A 22488-nucleotide genomic window follows, 5' to 3' on the forward strand; every position below is an offset into this window, starting at 1 on the left:
AGTGTTGGATAAGTAGAGATTAACTCCGACTCTGAATGTTGTGAATGTCTGGAAACAGACCCGCACAGCAACACTCGTACTGTCAATATGTAGAAAATCTTTTTTGATGCTTTCACGGTTTTTCTGATGTTAACACACACACACGTCTTCCTCCCGCGGGGTGGATGCTTGGACGTGTCTGTGAAATACAGGTTGTGTCTGGTTGTGTGGTGTAGTAAGTGTTCAGATGTGATCAGATCTCATCTCCACACAGAAACACTGACAGGTTCTCACGTAGACCCTGCAGCAACGGTTTTGTTTTGCAATCCGGCAAATGCACAAAACAAAGATTTTTGAAGCAAGTTTGAGTAGCGATTGCCCAGGTCATGGTTATTTTGGCTGCTAAGGGGTTTTGAGCTTTCTTTGTTTCTATATGGTTAGTAAGATCTCGTGGTACAGCTAATAGATGCCTACATACAGCTATAAATCCAGAGGTGTAGATTTGGATTGAACATTGGAGTTGGTAGAGCATTGCATTAACAATGCAAAACATGTGGGTTTGATTCCCAGGGAAAACACATACTGTAATGTATTCAATCAATACATATTTATGAGTATAAGTCGCTTTGGATAAATGTCTGCCAAATACATTCATGTAAATCTAAATATTTCTTTGGGGAGAAACTGTCCCCCTGCCTTAAAAAAAAAATTCAAGTCTCGGGGACAACAATTTTAACCGTAAACGGGAAAGATTTTATGCGTTTGGCTGTTTGTTTACACTATAAGTGTTTTCAAAATTGCAAAAGACCAAAGACGGGTTTCAAAGTGCAATTTTTTCGTAAACTGTGTAAACTGCTTACACTCGAATCTGTGATGACGGTAACATCTAGCCTGGGAAAACACAGACATCTTCTGGCAAATTTAGATTTGCTCTACAAGTAGTCTGGCAAAGAGGCCATTTAAGCCCATTTCTAATCCATCTAAATCACGGCACAAATCAGAAACATTGGGGCGGGCTTTACACGATGATGACAGCGCAGGGACGTTGAAGCAGATTTTGTACATTACAAAGATGGATGCTGCCGTGGAACATCACTCGTTCGAATCAGCTATCGCGTCCGATTTAAGCGATTTAAACTTTCCCTTTTTGTTAAAACCTGAGCAAAGAACAACACTCGAATCCTTCATATCTAAAAACTCGACTGGATTCAGCAAAAGTCTGATATAGCTGTGCATACGTCATCACCATCGCCCTGATTGGTTTTAGGTAGTGATGCACCGATGTATCGGCCGCCGATATTTATCGCCCGCTTTTTGATGAATTTGAAACCATCGGCATATCGGCAATAGCATGAGAAAGGCCGATACAGATTGTTTATTAATTAACTGCATAAAGAAATCCATTATATGTAAAAAAAAAAATGAGTTAATGTTGTTAATAAAATAAATGCTGAATAGCAAAAACCACCTTTGAAGGTTGTCATGCTGTCTTATTATATTTGTTTTAGCTTAATTTGTACCTCTCTTATTATGTTGGTCAGTTGAATGTTAATTAGATCCAATCCATGTTCAGTAAAAATTATTTGATGCAGAAATAAACTAGCTAATAGACTAACTGTATAGTATTGTATACAAGTGTTTAATATCGGTATCGGCATCGGCCAGAAGTTGTCTGTTTAAATCGGTATCGGTCCAAAAAATCCTATCGGTGCATCCCTAGTTTTAGGTCTATCCAATTGCGCACAGTGGCATTTGAGTGACATCCGTTGGTGACGCCCCTTTGGAAATGATTTGTCTAAGCTTTGCCAGACCAACTCAGTTACTACTGAGAATGGTCTGGTTTTAACCAGGCTAGGTGACATCATGAGTGTGTGTTAATTCGGTCTACAAACGGCTTCAGCTACGCTACTTAAGACTTCCACAAAGAATCAATAACAACAGAGTCCTTTTACAGTAGTTTATTTCTAATAACAAGCAAATTAAATGACCTTGGTTCATAAATCATATCTAATGCATATCTATTACTACACTGAGTTAACATTACTGTGTAAAATTAATGTATACAATATTAGCTACAGGTCCTTGAATTTTTGCCTGGATGCCAAACCTCTCCACAAAGCAGTGATCCATACTCGCCATCTCCACTCGTCTTTAGCAAACGAAAACATTTTATTGTTATTTGTTTCAGAGATTAATTTAGCCACTAGCCAGGTTGATAAATAAATGAAGAGTTTGGTTCCAAAACGAGATTTTTTGTCAAAACATGTTTATTATTATGCCATCATGTTTTGTGTTTTATTTTGTTAATTAGCTGTATTTGTTTAGTTATGAAGGCTTAAATCAAAACAAACCAAACTGCAGTTTGGTTGATATTAATTGGAATGCACAATCAGAAAACAAGATCTTGTTTTGGAACCAAACTGTTCAAATACAGACCGGAAGTTCGCTTCGGTGCAGGCGCGTAACGCACTTGCATCTGATGAAATCGTCTATAGGCATACGTGAGTATAACCAAAACAACAATGGCGGCTTACAGGACTTTTTGTGCTGTTCATTAACGCTTCTCCAATAAAGTTTACAAAATTTTGGAGTTTAATTGTCCAGGATGACTTGTTGTAATAAATCATTCGTCTAAATCAAAACTGCTCGATGCTTTCACTGTATTGATTTGTTGTATTTATCGATCTATAGAATATTTATGTGTGCAGGCGTGTAGTGTTTCTTTACAAAGTAACATCGCCATCTACTGGCCTGGCTTACTAAATTCAGTGAATTTAGTCGTCTTTGACGATCCATGCAAGTGCAGATTGTCATGTGTATGTGAAATTTTTCATAGCCGCAAAGGAAAAATCTTTATTTTCACTACATTGTTGTGTAAACCAACGCTATCTCGCGAGAATTTGTTCATATATTTACATAATTCGTATTAATTCATACGACCACATTCGTAAGTTTTGGTACGATTTGCCTTGACCCCTGTGACGTTGGGGTTAGGTGTTCGGTTTCATTGTTGTTTTTTTATGAGAATCGTAAGATTTGATATGAATTGATACAAATTAGCCAACCGTAAAATATGTGCAATTTCTCATGAGATCAGGCTGTGTAAACATAACCTCTTCACTGTAAAAAATAATAATTGTTGCACATAAATGTTTAAATTTAATCAACTTACTTTTTGAATTGTGAGGAGTTGCTATTAATTATAAAAAATTTAATTGAATTACCTTGTTATTTCAACCCTATTTTTATCATTTATAGCAATTCCTTACTTGTCAAGAAAGATTAATATTAATTTTCAAATTGATTAAACTTATACACTGTAAAAATTCCTTGTTGCACATTTTTGACTAACTAACGGCAAAAAGTGCTCTGATATTTTTTGATATTCTGGGCCCCAGATGTGGCTTGGTCTATCATTAAAGCAAGTCTATAAGAAAAATCTTTATAGACTGCCAGTATTATCATTCACCAGGCAAAATTCATAATTCCGATCACACAGGAAAGTAATGGCGCACCTCTACTAGCTGCACAATATAATGCATCATCCGTGCCTGCAGCATTAGCATGTAGGCAGAGATGCACGCTGAAGTTTAATGGTTTGAGTCAGGGCTGTTTTACATACATAGCCTTGAGTATGAGCAATAGGTGTGCCTGCTAGTAATAACGGGAATCTTAGCCTTCGATTTTAGAAATAGACATTCTATATTTGGTTCTTAATTTTTGCAACAAAAAAAACCTTGTTTTGTTTTTTGTGCCGTGCAATTAAGTTCTCTTGAGATTAATGTCCAGAAAAAATATAAAAAGCTGCTTTTAGTGTAATATACGATTTTTCAGGAACAAGTTAATTTGTTTAAATTGATGAGTAATGTTAAACAGCATGAACGGAAATGACTCCCTAAACATTTCATAAACTGGTGCATCATACAGAAAGCCCTCTGAGATACTAAAACAGAACATTAGTGCATGTCATGAAGGATTTGTTTTATTAATTCATTGCAACAAACAAAACTGTCGGAGGAAAAGAGCCTGTTTTGCTGCCAGCCACGCAGGTGTTTAGCAACTCCACATGAACCTGGACAGCCAAACACACAGACACACACAGGCTTGTCTTAGGCTCAATTATTTATGCATGCAGTATCCAGGTAACCACTCCATCGGGGAGCTAAGACATCATCTAGTGAGTCCCACCGCTGAGACAGACCCAAACACAAAGACGTCAAAGACAAACCAAGACATAATCTTCTGCAAACTCTTTAATGCTAAACATACCAGTCTCTGCGGTTTAAACAATGACCTGAATGAGGTCTATACGGTCTGGTTTACCTAAATTTAGAAGAATTGTTAAAGATCAGATCTTGTCAAAGTGTATTTGGTCCAAATTGATCCTGAACAGGTTGCGTTCGAAATCTTTTTTGGGGCTATGAGCTTGTTCTTTCAGGCAACTCAATGATGGCAATTCAGAGTGATTGGTCTGTATGACGCAGATTTTTCTTGATTTGTTCTCTCCAGTTCCCCAAAAAGAGGCTTTTTTCCACTCATTTGGTTCGCTGGACACATGCTATTATGAAAAAGAATCAATCCAACGATTTTCTTTGACAAGAAAAAAGCATAAGAGATTCATGAAGAACGTGTCACGTGATAGACGTCATGCCTTTAATCTGCTGAATGGTCTGGCAGATGAAATATTCAGCTTTTAATAAGAAAAGTCACCATTTTAAACTTCAAAAATGCACCCTGACTGTGTTAAAAAAAAGTTCGAAAAATAATCTCATGCTGTACCCTTTATAAAAGGTCCTAATTTTTACCATTATGAGCTAGGGGAGAGCAGGGGCGAAAGTACCATTTCTCAGAAAACGTCATAAAAAAAATGTTTTAGAGAGATATTTTGCTGTGGTCAATAACTCACAAGTCTGGTCTATCAATGTCAGGTAGATTTTTTTAACAAATGAAAACCAACTTCAGTATAATTTCACTTTAAATATGAGTAGCGAATTGTTACTTTTGAGACTGTCAGCTTGGATGAAAGTAACACACAGGTGGGCAAAAGTAAAAGAACAAGATAGATTTTTGTGTTACACTTGTTTTTAGTAAATATATATGACTATGACCTTGTTAATATGTAACTGCAAACATATTTTATAATTAATCTTTGCAAAAAATAATGAAATTACATTTTCATTTTAAATTTCAGTTTCATCAAATGTTTTAAAAGCAACTCGACAGTGCAAACTTAAATTGTTGAGAATTAAAAAAATTTAACTGTATGAACACTATGAAAATGAAATGAAATCAAAATATACATTTTTAACATAATGCAACAGTATTAGCCGCAGGACAAAAGTAGGGGAGAGCGGGGTAAGTTGTCACACGGGTAAGTTGTCACACTGTTAATAACTCCAACACTAGAGGCTCTATCTCAAAAATCAAATAGCCACTTTATGTGACTTCTTCTTCTATAGTCAACTTCCTGTTCACATGTGGTCAAGATCACTGTAATCTGAGGTTAGCACAATTTTCTTATTTTTCTGCTTAAAAAGTAAAAAAAAATCACTTTACATTTTATGCAATACAACTTTGTTAGGTGTGAATGTTTAAAATGATTATTTTGCACAAAATAGAGGAGACCGTAAAGTGTCTTTTGATACTTTAGCTAAAGTGATATGATGAGCTAAACTTGAGATTTAGACAACATTAGCACACAAGTAAGTATGGGGCAAGTTGTCTCAATGACTTTGGGGCAAGTCGTCACATCTGACAACTTGCCCCTGTACAAACAAACACATCGAACATGCTCAGAAAACATGATATAGAAAAGAATAAGCCTCAATCTAGCAAAAAGCTGTTTCAAAAGAAAGGGAAGCAGAAATCTGGACCTATGAAAAACAAGGCAGCTAAAAGAAGAAAAATCATGCAAGAGTCATCATCAGATGATGAAGAGTGCTTCTGCCTCGTCTGTGTAGAGCCATTTTCAAAGAGTCGTCCAAAGGAGACCTGGGTAAAATGTGTAAAATGCAACAATTGGGCCCATGATGCTTGCACCTCAGGCCAGGCAATTTATGTGTGTCAGAATTGTGATTCTGGAGATGAGTCCTATTAGTCATACAGGGCATCTGTTTTGTTCAGAGGTTAAACATGTTAAGTTAAGCAAGTTATCTGCAGCGTTCCATTCAGTTATCTGGTTTTATGTGAAAGCCATAGAACATTTGAACCAAAGTTCAAAGTAAAGTGGTCTTGCCACTTAATTGAAATGTGCATTATTTGGATTGAAATAATTGTTTTTCCAGATTCTCCAGGCACGGATGTTTATATTTCCAGTTTGGTTTGAGTTTAAAAATTAAAATCAATATTCACAATTAAGTAGTTGTGTTCTTATTTTTAGATAATCTAGTGTGACAACTTACCCGCCCTAGTGTGACAACTTACCCTCCGATGGGGCAAATTGTCACAAGTGCACAGTCACTATTCAACAGTCTACAACTCTGTAATGAGATAAGATATAAAGATGTTATGAATACAACATATGTGCCCAAGACTTCCTTCTTTCATTTGGTATGAGATTTATACCATTTTGATGTATGGTGCTCAGTAAATGTTAGACAGTGTGAAAAGTGTGACAACATACCCCGCTCTCCCCTAACCATTACTTTCGTCATGACAGGAACTGACATTTAAACCCCATTGACTTTTATTTTGAAAAACTCTGAGAAGGCAAACCTCAGGATGTATTAGAGCACTAAGTAAACCGTAGATTGATCAGTACTGTAACACATGAAACGAGAAACACAACGCGTTATTAGAAAAAAATGACCGCTTCAGGAATTTACTTTTCATGGTTGACAGCTTTCTGGACCTGCACACGCAAAACGGTAACGAAATAATGTGACATTTGTCAGGTCTGTTAAAGGTTGCGTGATAAAGATGCTGTCATAGTTTGTAATGCAAATGTAGTCAGGGCTCGGTGAAAATCGCTTTGTTACTTCCGTCCCACGTTCCGCCCCATTCAGACAGCCAGCGATGTTATCGCAGTGTGTCGCCCGTCCCTTTCAATGAGGCGTTTCTAAATCTGCTTGTCATAAACAAATGAGTACCAATAACTGAAGAAAGAAGGTGACGTGAACTCCCCTGCTTCGCTCCCATTGGTAGTCGCTCCAGTTAAAGAAAAGTTTCTTGTGTCGATGGACACGCCCACACAGTCGCCAATGGTCACTTTTGCTTGTGTCGCCAAGTTTCCAGTCAAATGAATGAGATCGCGTCGCTCTGCTACTGATGGTCGCCGGCTGTCTGAATTGGGCGTTACTTTTGCCCAGGTTCTCCCCTACTAATATGACCTTTTTGTGCAAAAGTGTACTTTTTGAAGGGTACTGTCCCAGTGACAGCTAGTGACCATTTTTGGCCAATTTTGTATTAGCCATTTGTTTATGGACACCTGTTGGTACAAGTACAGCAGTTGAGATACTAATAAAGTCCACTTCAAATCACACGGCCAATCAGAACAGCACCTGTAAATGTAAGAACCCATTAAGTATGCAAAGTGGAGTATGGGTGGATTTGTGTATAGTGAAGGAAGTGTAAAGGATGGCAAAAACTTACCAGGTCATACAAGTAGGGGTGTGTGTGTGCGCGTGTGTGTTTGTGTGTGTTTAATCCTCTTAGTGTGCAGTGGACTCAGTAGAGCTGATTTTCTGCATGTGGACAGATTTCAGGCCGCACGTCTCAATTATCATGATCTTTATAAAGCTTTTAAGGGCAGCTCAGCACTATATAACCTTCCTCTCTTTCTTTCTTTCTCTCGCTCTCTCTCGCTCTCTCGCTCTCTCTCACCTTAAGTCTGGTGGCTAAGTATAGTGGTGGAATGGTAAAAGAATATGGGAAATAATGGGATGAATCAGAAGTCAAGCTGGTGCTGATAATTATTATTATTTCAACAATGAGTCTTTTGTCAGTCCCTTGGAAACGTCCACCCACCTCTTACACTTGTGTGCGTCTCTTAATTTCCTCCCACACGAGCAGGGTTTGGTGCTTCGGGTGACACGCAAGGAGGAGCCGATGAGCGCGAGAGGAAAAAATAGCAAAACATAAACGTGTTGAAAGTTTTTAATAGCAGAATGGCAGGAGAGATGCAGTTCCAGGCTTTCTTGAACATGTTACTACCTGCTCACTGTTAGTCAGTCATTTTTTTGGAAATCAGCTGATTTTTTTAAGAAGATTATGGTTTATCCTTTTCCTTTCGGTTTCGATTCTGTATCTAACACTTTTCTCCTCTACTGTATTCCTCATAAAAGTGGATTTGCAAGCAGTTTTTATTCTAGGGTCTTCATTCTAATAAAACTGTAATAACGATACGCTGGAGGATTTTTTTTTCAAGGCTCAATGTTTTGGATTTAATTGCAAGTCATTTGTTTAGAGACATTACTCAGCAAACAAACACACAAGCACAGCAACACAAGCTTCGGATCAACGACAGCGGTTGAAAAGTAATTTTCTTACTGCAGCCTATTTAGTCTTCAGTCTAATAAAATTGCAATTCAGATGGTTCACTTTTTTGGGGAAAGTTCCTCTTTGCAAGTCTTTTGTTAAAGGAATAGTCTACTCATTTTCAATATTAAAATATGTTATTACCTTAACTAAGAATTGTTGATACATCCCTCTATCATCTGTGTGCGTGCACGTAAGCGCTGGAGCGCGCTGCGACGCTTCGATAGCATTTAGCTTAGCCCCATTCATTCAATGGTACCATTTAGAGATAAAGTTAGAAGTGACCAAACACATCAACGTTTTTCCTATTTAAGACGAGTAGTTATACGAGCAAGTTTGGTGGTACAAAATAAAACGTAGCGCTTTTCTAACCGGATTTAAAAGAGGAACTATATTTTATGGCATAATAGCACCCTTGGGAGCACTTCGACTCGCCTGAAAAGTCCGCTCCCCTTCTCCCTCTCATAATGGGAGAGGGAGGGTGTTACTGCGCCGAGTCGAAGTACTCCCAAAAGTGCTATTACGCCATAAAATATAGTTCCTCTTTTAAATCCGCTTAGAAAAGCATACGTTTTATTTTGTACCACCAAACTTGCTCGCACAACTACTCGTCCCAAACAGGAAAAACGTTGATGTGCTTGGCCACCTCCAACTTCATCTCTAAATGGTAGCACTGAATGAATGGGGCTAAGCTAAATGCCATCGAAGCGTCGCAGCGCGCTCCAGCGCTTACGTGCACGCACACAGATGATAGTGGGATGTATCAACAATTCTTAGTTAAGGTAATAACATATTTTAATATTGAAAATGAGTAGACTATTCCTTTAAGAAATGCTTGTTGGCCAACAAACACAACTACAATGCGAGTGGATGTATTCCTAATTTTAAGTAAGTACCCACCAACAGTTTAAATGGGCCATGGCATGAAAATCTGACTTTTTTCATTTTTAAGTCCTATGATTGGGTCCCCAGTGCTTCTATCAACCTAGAAAATGTGAAAAAGATCAACCCAGTAACTTAGTTTTGGTAAACCTTTCTCTACAAGCACATGAAAAATAGGTTGTTGAAATTTGACTCTCCTTATGATGTCATAAGAAGCTATATATTAATTATAATAATACCACCCCTTAGTATACACCATCCAACCACGGCACTGCCATTTAGTGCAGAGAAAAGCACAATTTAGTTTTAATTGCAACAAACCACCATCACTGTGATCAGTGTTTGAATTTCATCAGCTCATTTGCATTTTTGCACACACCTACAAAGTGGCAATTTTAACATGCTATAATAAATTATTTATTTGGTATTTTGAACTAAAACTTCACATATGTGCTCTGTGGACACTAAAGATTTATTTGACATCTTAAAAAAGTCTTCTGCCATGGCCCCTTTAAATGACATACAGGTCGAAATCTAAAGTAACAGCATGCAGTTGTGAAGACATATTGTGATTGCTGGAAATGTAGCGGCTTTTAGACTCGGTTGTTGAAGTTTCAAGTTGCTGTCTTTTTATAATCTATGTGATAAAACGCACTGATTTATAACACACACACTAAACCACTCTCTCTCTCTCTTAGTTTAACTCCTCTATCTTACCTGCTCTCAAGAGAATGAGAACATCGATAACAAAGACCCGTTTAATATCCAGCGTGGTAAAAACAAATGCAGAGACAGGACACACGCTGTGTGCTTATCTGCTTTTATCAAATAAAGAGTTGTTTTTCTCTTACATTCCTCCCCTTCATCTGATCTCTCTCCACCTCAATGCTGCGGTTGAATGACGACAGTGTTTTCATACATGTCTCCGATATTGTGTTAGTCCTACTAAGTTCCCGGCGTGTGCATGAGCTGTCATGCATCACGGTGGCTCGCGGCCCGGTTTCATCAAGAATCTCATTTTTTTATCAGAAATGGACGTGTGACAACAAGTGTGTGGTTTTCAGGCACATCTGTTTCTTATCATTAGCTGGAAAGATGTCAGTTTGGTTTCTTTGGAAATTTGCAGGAATCTTACCAATAAATAGGAAAATTGAAACTGCAGCTCCCCTAGTGGACAGCAGATGTACTGCACGATGTCATTTTCTTTTGAATCCATAATATACAGCAATCGTTCTCTTTTTTTCATTGTATGGTGCTTTCTCTTTTACTTTGTCAGCCTCATAACTTATTACAATGTTTTATTGGCATGCCAGTGAACAAACCTGCAATAAGAATTATTAGATCTTGCAATATCGCATAATTCTCTCTCTCTCTCTTTCTCTCGCTCTCCGAGCGCCTCTGTCTTGCCCTACTACATCTCATCAGTCGCTTTGAGAGCAGCGGGGTTTACTAATTTTAGCATACCCACCCCAGCAGCAAGTCTTAGCAAGCTTTGCCTGTGAATACCTCATCAAACTGAGTCGCACTGTAAAGAGCCTTATCAATTCAGCTTTAAATGTCTAACTCCGGAGGGAAAGATAAGAAGCCATGGGATTTTACTCCTTGAAGCAGATTACCGGTCAGGGACGCCAGCAGTGGACATAACCTTAGATCATTCACCAAGAACGAATTGCATCCACTGATAACTTGGTTTATTTGCACACGCCGTCTGCTTTGTTTTGCCTCTCGAGTCGAGATGAAATTATGCAAATTACAAACAAACACGTCCAGAAAATCTTGCAGGATGCCGTTACCTGTGGGTCGGTTTTGAGTGCTTGGATTAATAGGACATAAACAATAACATTGCATTTATATAAAAGGCTTTTGTGCTGGAGTGAATGATGTGGAGTGAATGGCACAGCGTCATAGCAGTGTCAGAAAAAATGGCCAATAAATGGTCCCAAGTGTCTTAGATCTTTCAGAGATGACAAATACATGTAAATACATATATAATAGATGTCAAGAAGATTTTATGCATTTTTTTCTTGTTTTTCTAGATCACCCGTTACCACCACCAACACCAGGAGGACTAGCCAGCACCACCGGTGGAATAATTGGAGGGATCATTGCTGCTATAATCATTCTGTGTTTGATCGGCGCTGGTTTGGCAATGTACCGCAAACGCCGAATGAGCATGGAGTCTGGGGAGTGAGTATAAACACACAAACACATTTACACAACACACTTGTTAAATATTCATTGTATTCCCTCTTTCTCTCCTGCCTAGCACATCTGAGCTATTTTCATCTTTTCTGTTTATTTAACTTTCCCAACATCTCTCTGTATTTCCCATCCAGAGGTCCTCCCAAACACAAGCCGCCTCCTCCGATGAAGTCAGGCAGCTCTACGGAAATGGTGAGCGGACAGTTTATCCCATCAGTCACCTCTCCAACTCTCGAATCTGACATCCTCTTTCAACTCGATGCATTTCAACCTCATTATACAAAATCGAGATGACTTACAGTTCTCAAGGCTACACACGGCAATTAATACGGAGCCGGAGAAAAGAGGCATATGCATACAGTCCCGTAATATAGGTCTTTGAATTTAAACCTTTGAAGAGAAAGCTCCAGACTAGAATGGAAGAAATCGCTGGTCTTAAAAATAGGGTAATTGCGTTCTTACTGCGGATAACAATTATTTTCTTTTCGCCGGGCTGGGTTTGAAACACACATTTGTATTATAAAGTATGTAAAAGGAAGCAGAGCGCAGCGAATGAGAATTTCCACTGGGGCCCTCAGGCTACAGACGGGAGGGAAAGGGTTAACTTGGGGTAATGTGTATTGATCGAGGCTTAATGCTGAATGTGTGACTGAAGCTGATGTTGTGTGTTAGTGCGCACATGTGAATGGGTTTGTGTGTATTCGGGGGGAACTAACCACGAACGCCTGAAGTGATGTTTTGAAGTGTCTTCCTTATTTGATTTGTCATTATTTTTTTATGCTGTTTGTGGGCAAAAGAATCACCATAATTTTCTTCCTCTGCAATATCTGTTATTCTTTTTTAATAGTGTTGACACCACAAAATGGACCAAAAAATAGCATCACAGTTTATTTGGTGACTTTTTTGCCCTTGAAGGCCAACAAATGAAGACTTTATACTGTAATGTTAGTAACCAAATATTTATTAATATAGGTATATAAATAAATGAACACTAGCTGCGTTTCCATTACAGATTTGTGCAAAACGTTAGCGTTATTTTTTTTAAAACAACACTAAAGAGTTTATTTACCTTAGAATAACATTTCCAAAAAAAGTTTCAGTCGTTCATCCACTCGAAACAGGGTGAACGGCACTTTCACATTCGCTTTGCAGCCCTCTATCGGTCAAAAACGCACTAAAGAAGTTTCCAACCGTCGGGTCGTGGTCATGTAGTTCAAGTGAAAACTACAAAAACTTGCTTTATGGCAGACCTACAATCCAATCAGAGCCAGCTTTGCTGCAGTAGGTTAAATTATTTACGACAGTGGTAATGGACAATTCTGCTTCCAACCTGTAGGGGGAGCAAAGAGCAAAAACTCTTTAGTGTTGCTTAAAATGTCGACAAAAAATATTAGCAAAATGACAACATATACATTAACCGATGCGACTAAAACATATTTTTTTCATTCTAAAACATGGTGGTGGGTGTGTTTGATTCATATGTCATACGATGCCAGGCAGACTGATATGCTTATCAAAATACAGAGAGAGCGACTGGACAGCAGTTGACTCTCAAAACGGTCTCGCTGTATTTTAATATCATGAGCTTGTTGGTTCTTGTGACGTTACATGAAGTTGATGACACTTTCTCTGTCTTGTCCTTCAATCAAACATCCAGTGCCATATTTAAAGAATGATCATGTGACTTTAACGCATGTGAGGTGAATAGGGCTGGGTATCGATTCAGATGTTCCAGATCGATTCGATTTCGATTCGCACGCAATCGGTTCGATTTCTATTTCCGATTCTCGCAACGATTTTTAGACTCGCTTCTCGATTCAACTCAATGAAAATATATTTAATACAAATACTATATTTATAAAAAATGAACAGAGACCATAATTTTACAAGAGTAATTAATAAAAAGAAATTAAGAGTGACAAACCTGTATTTTAAACTTTTTTATTTTAGGTACACTTGGGTACATTCAAACAGAACCCATCTCTAATTTTTAAATGCATACAATTATGTTAAATACATTACAATTTTGATTCAAGAGGAAAAATGTATGCTGAAAAAAGTCAGAACAGTCTAGTGGAGAAGACCAGTAATTAGATTAACGTTAATCTTACGTTCATTGTTTGCGGAAATAAAAATGGAAAAAAAATTATTTGTGGCCTTTGAGAATCGATTTTGAATCGACCATGTAAAAAAAACAGGTTAATTGGCCAGCCCTAGAGGTGACCAGTAAATGTGGTTTGTTTCCAATGTTTCCATTGCAGTTTTGCGATATTTATTCCTTGTTCGAATTGTCTTTGTTTCGATATGTAGGAGTTTATGCAAAATTGCCGTGTTTCCATTGGGTGCATTTTCAATTCGCTACTTCAATTTGCGCAATTTAAAGGGTAATAGAAACGCAGCTATTGACGAAAGGCATGCAGAACACAAATTTAATTTAAAAGTGTTGTTTTAGATGCAAAAATGCTAAAAGAAAATTGATTGGAGGTTGCAATAAACTCTTTCCGCGCAATTGACGAGTTATCTCATCAAATAAGAGTAAACATTTGCATAACAAAAAGGTTCCTGATGAGTTTTATGGTTATCTGCTATACCATGATTATACACCAGATGGCACACCAATTTGTGAAAAAAACTGAAGCAAAAAAATTATTTTTTAATTTTACACTCTGTGTATGTTTTGATAATCATTCTGAATCTGATCACTAACAAAATTCCTTCACAAAAATGCAATTATTTTAGCTTTTTGCTATTTTTTTTTTTCGAAGAAAAATACCCATATTTAAGAGTTTATAAGCAGAGAAAAAATACAGATGGGATAAAGTTTTCCCCCCATTTTGTTTATTGTTTGTTTGAATGAATGCAGAAGGGTCTGTTCTTACATTTGATATATTTGTATGGTTATATATTTTTAGAAGAAAATTTTCTTGGAAGGCATTTCGTGAAACTTGTGAAAATCACAAAAAAGGCTGGCGGTGAATAAGTTAAATTGATAGTTCACCCAAAACAAACTTTTTGTCATTTCTTGGCCCTCATGTTGTTTCAAACCTGTATGAGTTTCTCTATTTTGCTGAACACAGAAGATATTTTGATAAATGATGGTAAGCACACAGTTGACGGTACCTGTTGACTTCCATAGTAGGAAAAACAAATACTATGGAAGTCAATATATGATGTCTACTGAGTGGTTTCCATTATTTATCAAAATATCTTCTTTTGTGTTCAACCGAATAAAGAAATTCATACAGAACAACATGAGGATGAGTAAATGATGACACACTTTTCATTTTTGTGTGAACTATCCATTTATAAACAATTCACCTTGGGCTATTGTATTCACAAAGCGTATGTTTAACCATCTGATGTGTTTTTGTGTACAGCTTAATAAACCACAGGACAAGGCCACAAACATCACTGAAACCCAACCACTCAGCAGCTACGAGCCCAACTACTATGAAACCAACTCAGCTGAACCGGTTACAGTAAGAGCCCCATTACAAATACAAACTCTTAAACCTGATGTGTGATGCATTTATTACATATATACTTTTAACATCTTTACGTGTACATCCATCACTCCAAGGTCTCATTTTTCTTCTCAATGTTTATGAATGAACGACTTATAATATTACCATTTCAGACTGAAATTTGTCTTAAAGGGACAGTTCACCAAAAAAAGACGAATTTGGTCATTATTTACCATCATGTTCTTTAACATGTATAACACACAAGAAAATATTTTGATAAATGATGGTAAGCACACAGTTAGCGGCACCCATTGACTTCCATAGTATTTGTTTTTCCTACTATGGAAGTCAGTGGGTACCATCAGCTTTGTGCTTGCAATCATTTATCATCTGTCATCTTCTTTTGTGTTCAACAGGAGAATAAAACTCATACAGGTTAAGAACATAAATCATGAAACATTCTCTTAAGTAAAATTTTCAGAATATTTTTCTAAAAAAAAAATGCCTTCAGCTTTTAAAGGCTACCAAAGACTCTGTCTTACCCAGGCATGCTTACGGCCAAAGCTTGTGAATTACAGCGATGTGCGGTTGGCTCTAACAGTGCCAAAGGCTTTTTATGTGGATTAATATGATGAGCCGGTTATTTCATCAGCTGTGATAACCGTAAAGCCAATTACTACAGCGTAAGGCCAGACACAGACACGTACCTTTATGATATGGCCCCCAAGGGGACAGTATTTTTTTGGTGCTTTTAATAAAATCCTGTCTTTATTGTACTTGCTGATTCCTGCCAAGCTAGTCGCTAAGAAATTCCCATGAATAACTTTTATTAAAGGGGTGTAATTAAAATTACTCTCTTACCCTAAAAAGAATCACATTTTGTATTCTTTCTCCGTCACACAAAGGTTAAATGAACGGGGTGCTCTTGTCAGCGCTTCATAACTTTGAATAAAACGTTTACCTTTCATAATTAGAAACCAGCTGATAGACGTACACAAGAGATATCATCACGCTATATTGGGACTTTCGAAATTAAATTTTGATTCTGGAGGTGAGGTGGCACATCAGACGGTTTTATCTGCTGAATCTTCATTCGGTATCAATTAACTCTCTAATAAATAAGAATGCGCGCATCACTTCTGAAGCTATTATACCGATGCTTAATGGCCAATTGAGGAACTATTAAATGGGCATTAGTACCACCTCAGTGATCGTAATGAATTGTGAATGCGTATACGTGCGGCATGTTGCATCACGTCTACGTCGGATACACCCGACAAAACCAAATCGTTCTCAGCAGGCTGTCTGCAATAAAATGATGTTATTTACAAGATTCTACAGATTTTATCATTATTTACCCAAATTTTTACAACCGAGATATCTTACACGCCACAACTTAAAACTGATCTGACTTTACATTTCATTCATGCATTTGATGTTTTATCCAAAGTGACTTCTAGTGCATTCAAAGTACTGTATGCGTTTTATCAGTTTGACTTGACGTTGATGAATTTCGAAGATGCTTTTATACAAATGACTTATAGTGCATTCAAGCTATACATTTTTTATCAGTATATGTGTTCAATAGAGATCAAACCCATGACCTTTGCATTGAGTTGACCTCCAGTGTGCAGTCAAAAAAATGCTGGGGTTACTTTCAACCCAGCATTGGGGCCATAAAGGGATGAAACCAACCCAATGGGTTGTAACGGTTTTGTTTAAAGGGGATGTATCACAAAAATCTGACTTTTTTCATGTTTAAGTGCTATTATTGGGTCCCCAGTGCGTCTATCAACCTAGAAAATGTGAAAAAGATCAACCAAGCAACTTACTTTTGGTAAACCATTCTCTGCAAGCTGGTAAAAAATTTGGCTCCCCTTGTGATGTCAGAAGGGGATTTTATTATAATTATTCCGCCCCTTAATCTGCATTAATTGCATTAACCCAAAAATGACACATTTTTGCTCACACCTACAAAGTGGCAATTTTAACATGTTTTAATAAATTATCTATATGATATTTTGAGATAAAACTTCACATATGTAATCTGGGGACACCAAAGATTTATTTTACATCTTATAACAGTCTTGTGTAATGTCCCCTTTAATTCATTGACTCAAATTTAAAGGAATAGTCTACTCATTTTCAATATTAAAATATGTTATTACCTTAACTAAGAATTGTTGATACATCCCTCTATCATCTGTGTGCGTGCACGTAAGCGCTGGAGCGCGCTGCGACGCTTCGATAGCATTTAGCTTAGCCCCATTCATTCAATGGTACCATTTAGAGATAAAGTTAGAAGTGACCAAACACATCAACGTTTTTCCTATTTAAGACGAGTAGTTATACGAGCAAGTTTGGTGGTACAAAATAAAACGTAGCGCTTTTCTAAGCGGATTTAAAAGAGGAACTATATTGTATGGCGTAATAGCACTTATGGGAGTACTTCAACTCAGCGCAGTAACACCCTCCCTCTCCCATTATGAGAGGGAGAAGGGGAGCGGACTTTTCAGGCGAGTCGAAGTACTCCCATAAGTGCTATTACGCCATAAAATATAGTTCCTCTTTTAAATCCGCTTAGAAAAGCGCTACGTTTTATTTTGTACCACCAAACTTGCTCGTATAACTACTCGTCTTAAATATGAAAAACGTTGATGTGTTTGGTCACTTCTTACTTTATCTCTAAATGGTACCATTGAATGAATGGGGCTAAGCTAAATGCTATCGAAGCATCGCAGCGCGCTCCAGCACTTACGTGCACGCACACAGATGATAGAGGGATGTATCAACAATTCTTAGTTAAGGTAATAACATATTTTAATATTGAAAATGAGTAGACTATTCCTTTAAGCATTTTCAGAGTTAATTTAATCCAAAAGCTGTGTTTTTTTCCAATGCTGGATTGAATATAACCCAGACACGGTATTGTTCCTTAAAACGAACTGAACTCCAATCAATCCTTTCCCTTGTTTCTTCATCAGGATCTCGATGATGACACCGGCCCTCCGGCTAATGGCGGCACCTCAAATGCCTGGAACGGTTCAGAACATCTTCCCGAAAAAGAAGATTCGGCCGACGAGAGCCTTCCACCGTACGCAGCCGGCAACCAGGGAGGTAACCACGGCTCTGGTGCCAACATAGCCCGCGAAGAAAGTTTCGTGTCACAGCCGATGTTGGTCTAAAGTCGCGGGCCGTGTCTGTGATTTGCACTGCCACCGTCCTGCCCTGCCGCGGTCGCCCGTAACAGCACAGCAGTCCAGTCGGGAAACACGCATGGAAAACCACTCAGCCGGGGGATATTTCTCTTTAAAAATGCCTATCGTACTTTTACCTAATCTTATGGTTTTGTGGATGGTCCTTGGAAGATATTTATAATATTTGGACCAAAACATTTTTTCGCTTATCTCTGTAAAGTTGTGAATGATGCATATACTTCAACTAAGATGAAAGAATAAGTCACTAGCAAAACAAAACCATGAGAATAGGTAATGAATCACTGTTTTGAGGTACTATGTTATAATTTAATTCTGGTTAACTTAAAAAATACAGATTTAATTTTATGCTGAAAGGTCTAAATATACAAATTTGCTTTGAGTATTTTAAAATACACTGCATATACTGTCAAACGCAATGCTTATGTTTCTTATACGTCACGTTTTATTTTGCGGTCTTGATGTTTAGTGCTTTTTTAATCTTGGATAGCTTTCGTCGGTCGTGCGTGTTAACTTATGTGATGAGGGAAACCGTCCTGTGGTATATGCAATGTATTTTACATGCAGCAAAAATGTATTTTTATATTTTCTATTGATGTCATTTTAATCGATAACGTCACCTAAAAAAATGTACGTTAATGCATTATTTTCTTATTTCGTTTCTTGGATTGCTCGCACTGCTAATTGTTTTGGAAAAGTACTACCAAATAAGTTCTGTAAATAATTTAAGGAAATAATATATATATACTGTATCGCCAAACTAACTCAGAAAAAGAAAGAAAATGCAAACAAATCCAAAAATAACAGTGGGGTGCGAAACGAAAAGGTGTACTTTTTTTCCTAAATTGATTTTAACGGGTATTACTAAAGTCTGCTGATGTTTTACTTCTTGAATTGTGTGGATTTTGTTACTGTATAATCTGCATGGCATGGTTGGTCGCTTTTCGAAAAACAGTGGGCGTCTGTCACTTCGCTTCTCTATTTTCTGCCCTATATCAAGCACAATCTCGTAGTATAAAGCCGTTGAGGGGTAAAGAGGAGTTTTTTGCGAGAGTTTTGCTGATCATTTTTGCCTTCTGAATGCCAACATTAACATTAACATTGAAATACACTGTGCATCATGACATAAGCATGACCACAGCTCATGATCGTCTCTATTTAACCCAATGCTGCTGCTATTGCTTTCGTATTTGGCATCTTCAAAATGAGTCTCAGTTGATCATGCAAAAATCAGTCCAAAATATTGCTGTATAATGAAAGTGAATGGTGACCGGGGCTGTCAAGTTTCAAACATGTTTACAAAATGTGATTTAAATATTTAGCGCACGTCATATGAGATGCTATTACAGGGCTTTTATGATGTTTATTGTCATTTTTGGTCACTATTCACTTTGACCATAGGCAAAGTTTGGGGTCCAGGGGGGGCAGTGGTCCCCCCGGTCAGAGCCAATTGTGTTTTTGTTTGAGCTATTAATGAAATATAAATATAAGAATTCATATGTTATGAGTCTACTTTTTATATTTTAATGGTATACTAAGTAACTAAAGGTTAAAGTAGTTTCAATTCATTTAAGCCATATTAAAAAACTTGAAAGCGGTCTCTATTCACTTTGACCATAGGTAAAGTTTGGGGTGCAGGGGGGCACTGCCCCCCTCCAGTCCAGTGCCAATTGTGTTTTTGTTTGAGTTATTAATGAAATACAAATATAAGAATTCATATATTATGTGTCTACTCTTTATATTTGAATGGGTAGACTGAGTAACTAAAGGTTAAAGTAGCTTTAATTCATTTAAGCCATTTTAAAAACTATGAAGCTAATCTCGAAATTTTGCAGTGCCCCCCAAGCACAAACACCTATGACTTTGATTGATTGAAAATAAAAAACAGAAAATCACATAGGTTTTAAAATGACATGAGGGTGAGTAAATTATATTATTTACTACGTGCATTAGGTGCATTTTTTTTCAGGGATAGATTTTTTTTCTAAATAATCCTTGTTGTTCATCCCTGGCCTTCTCAGATGGCATGGCAAACACTTTCATTACCGTTTTCATCGCTGTTTACTCTTCACTTTTGAATGTAATCTTTGCACATCCACTTACACCTGTCAATAGATTGTAGTGTTGTAGCATCTGAATACATGGTCGTAATTGTGCCAAAGAGATCACGGTTGCACTGATTGTATTAAACGGCATTGGGGATGACAGGCTGCGGGTTATAGAGGTGCTAAATGAAATGAACGGACCACGCAGGTGTCCTGGAGTGAAAACTTGAACATTCACAAAGCACATAAAACACTGCTCTTCTTCATGTGGGTGAATAGATCAAAAGATACGACCGACAGACAGATCGATGGATGAGTGGTTCCACTAGATGAATTAATAACCACTTCTCCTTTTTGATTATCCTTGGATCACATTCACTGCCCGATTTTCTGGCCTGTTAGACATTAAAATTACCGATTCTGCTGAAAGGTTTATTCTGGACATGACGGTCGTTTCGTTTTTATCTGAGCTGTGGTCTTAACACTGATGCTTCTGATAAAGGGGATGTGCGTCTGCATGCTGCATGAAGTTTGGGGTTAGCTTTTGTTATTCTCGCGTGCAATTCTGCTGTCCACACAACCGTCATTTTGCTTAAATGGTGCAGTATTATACAATCACCAAGTTATACACTCATCCATAAAGGTTTCTGTGTCTTAAACTGTGATTCTTTGATTTTTTTTATTTAATTATCGCTTTTTGTATTTTCAAGTGTCTAATATATTTGTTACACTTTGGGTTGTGTGATGTTTATCGGTTCTTATGTGAAACTATATGCCATTTTAGATTTTAAGGACAATCAACATTATGTAAAATTGAATGCTGACAAATTTGCGGCCTCTTAACCGAGTTTCTTTTTGTTTACTCAATGGCTTCTGTCATTTCTCAAATCTGTTCTCCAGCAAAACAAACACAGCTGCTGTATTTGAAATAAGTTCATTAGAAATCATATCATTTAAACTGAGATCATCCTGGTTTCATGATTCATCTGTCATGTGTTTGCTTCTGCGCTGCCCTGTCGTCATCATCAGACCAGATGTGCCTTTTTTTCTTGTTTTAAACCATTTTACTCTCACTTTTGTTTTGCTTGAGAAACCGTGATGGACCATTGATTATATGTTGACCACAGGTGAACGAATTGTGACTTTTTTGCATCTTAATTTTTCCCTACCAGGATTATTTTATATGCATTGGTAACTTGTTCTATGTTTTGGGCTCATTGTGATGTCTAATAAACTATAAACCAAACCTCCAGTTTTGTATTGTCTTTGTTACACAATACCTTTGTATATTTCAAAGAACACTTATTACGTTTGCTAAAAATTATGTGTATTTGGTGTAATGCAATGTGTTTGTGTGGTTTATGATTCAAAAAACACAATATTCTCCACATACCGTGCATTATATTTGCTCCTCTATGCCCTGCCTCCCTGAAAAACGTAAATTTTGTACAAAGCTCATCATTCTGTTTTTTTATGGAAAATTTCTGTAATTTATTGGCCCATTATTTTACGGTATCTTTTCGGCACTCAGGCTGGCAGAATTTTACAGTTTTTTACAGATTTTTTTACAGTGTTAATGAAAAATTGCAGAAAAAATGTATTTTTGTCGATCTATTACAGAAAACTTCTGTAATTTACTGTGCCCATTATTTTATGGTATTTTTCTTGCACTCCAGCTGGCAGAATTGTACCCTTTTTTTACGTTTTTTTACACCGTTAATGTAAAATTGCTGAAAAAAAATTTTTGTAGACCTATTACGGAAAATTTCTGTAATTTCTTGTGCCTGTTATTTTATGGTATTTTTTCGGCAATCCAGCTGCCAGAATTGTTAATTTTTTTACGGATTTTTTTACAGTATTAATGTAAAATGACAAAAAATATTTTTGTAAGCCTATTACGGAAAATTCCTGTGATTTATTGTGCCCGTTATTTTACTGTATTTTTCTGGCACCCCAGCTGCCAAAATTTTACAATTTTTTAAATTATGTTGTGATTGGCCTGAATACCTCTGACTTCAGCTGGAAATGTGCCGCTCCTTACCGTATTTGGAAGAATAGCGCTCAGTGCAATACTTACAGGAGTTCATATCATCTTTACTAGCTTATCAATACCAGCCAAATCTGATCCAGAAAATGCAGATGACCATGCTGATCGATCAACTTTGCCAGTGCGGCTTGAGCAGAACGTAACAGATTGATAAGGTAAGGACATAAAACCATAAATAA

General features: G+C 37.2%; 1 protein-coding gene across 1 annotated transcript in view; it reads left to right on the plus strand.

Moving 5' to 3' along the window:
• Positions 1 to 21514, plus strand: part of pvrl2l (PVR cell adhesion molecule related 2 like) — a 204684-nt gene extending 183170 nt beyond the window's left edge. The window contains exons 7-10 of the mRNA XM_073858549.1: positions 11373 to 11523; positions 11673 to 11730; positions 14916 to 15017; positions 17987 to 21514. Coding sequence (XP_073714650.1) covers positions 11373 to 11523; positions 11673 to 11730; positions 14916 to 15017; positions 17987 to 18187 — 512 coding nt within the window. The 3' untranslated portion in view covers positions 18188 to 21514. The remainder of the gene's footprint in view (positions 1 to 11372; positions 11524 to 11672; positions 11731 to 14915; positions 15018 to 17986) is intronic.
• The last annotated feature ends 974 nt before the right edge of the window (positions 21515 to 22488 follow it).

Source organism: Misgurnus anguillicaudatus, chromosome 20 (assembly GCF_027580225.2).
Source record: "Misgurnus anguillicaudatus chromosome 20, ASM2758022v2, whole genome shotgun sequence".
NCBI classification, from domain to species: Eukaryota; Metazoa; Chordata; class Actinopteri; order Cypriniformes; family Cobitidae; genus Misgurnus; species Misgurnus anguillicaudatus.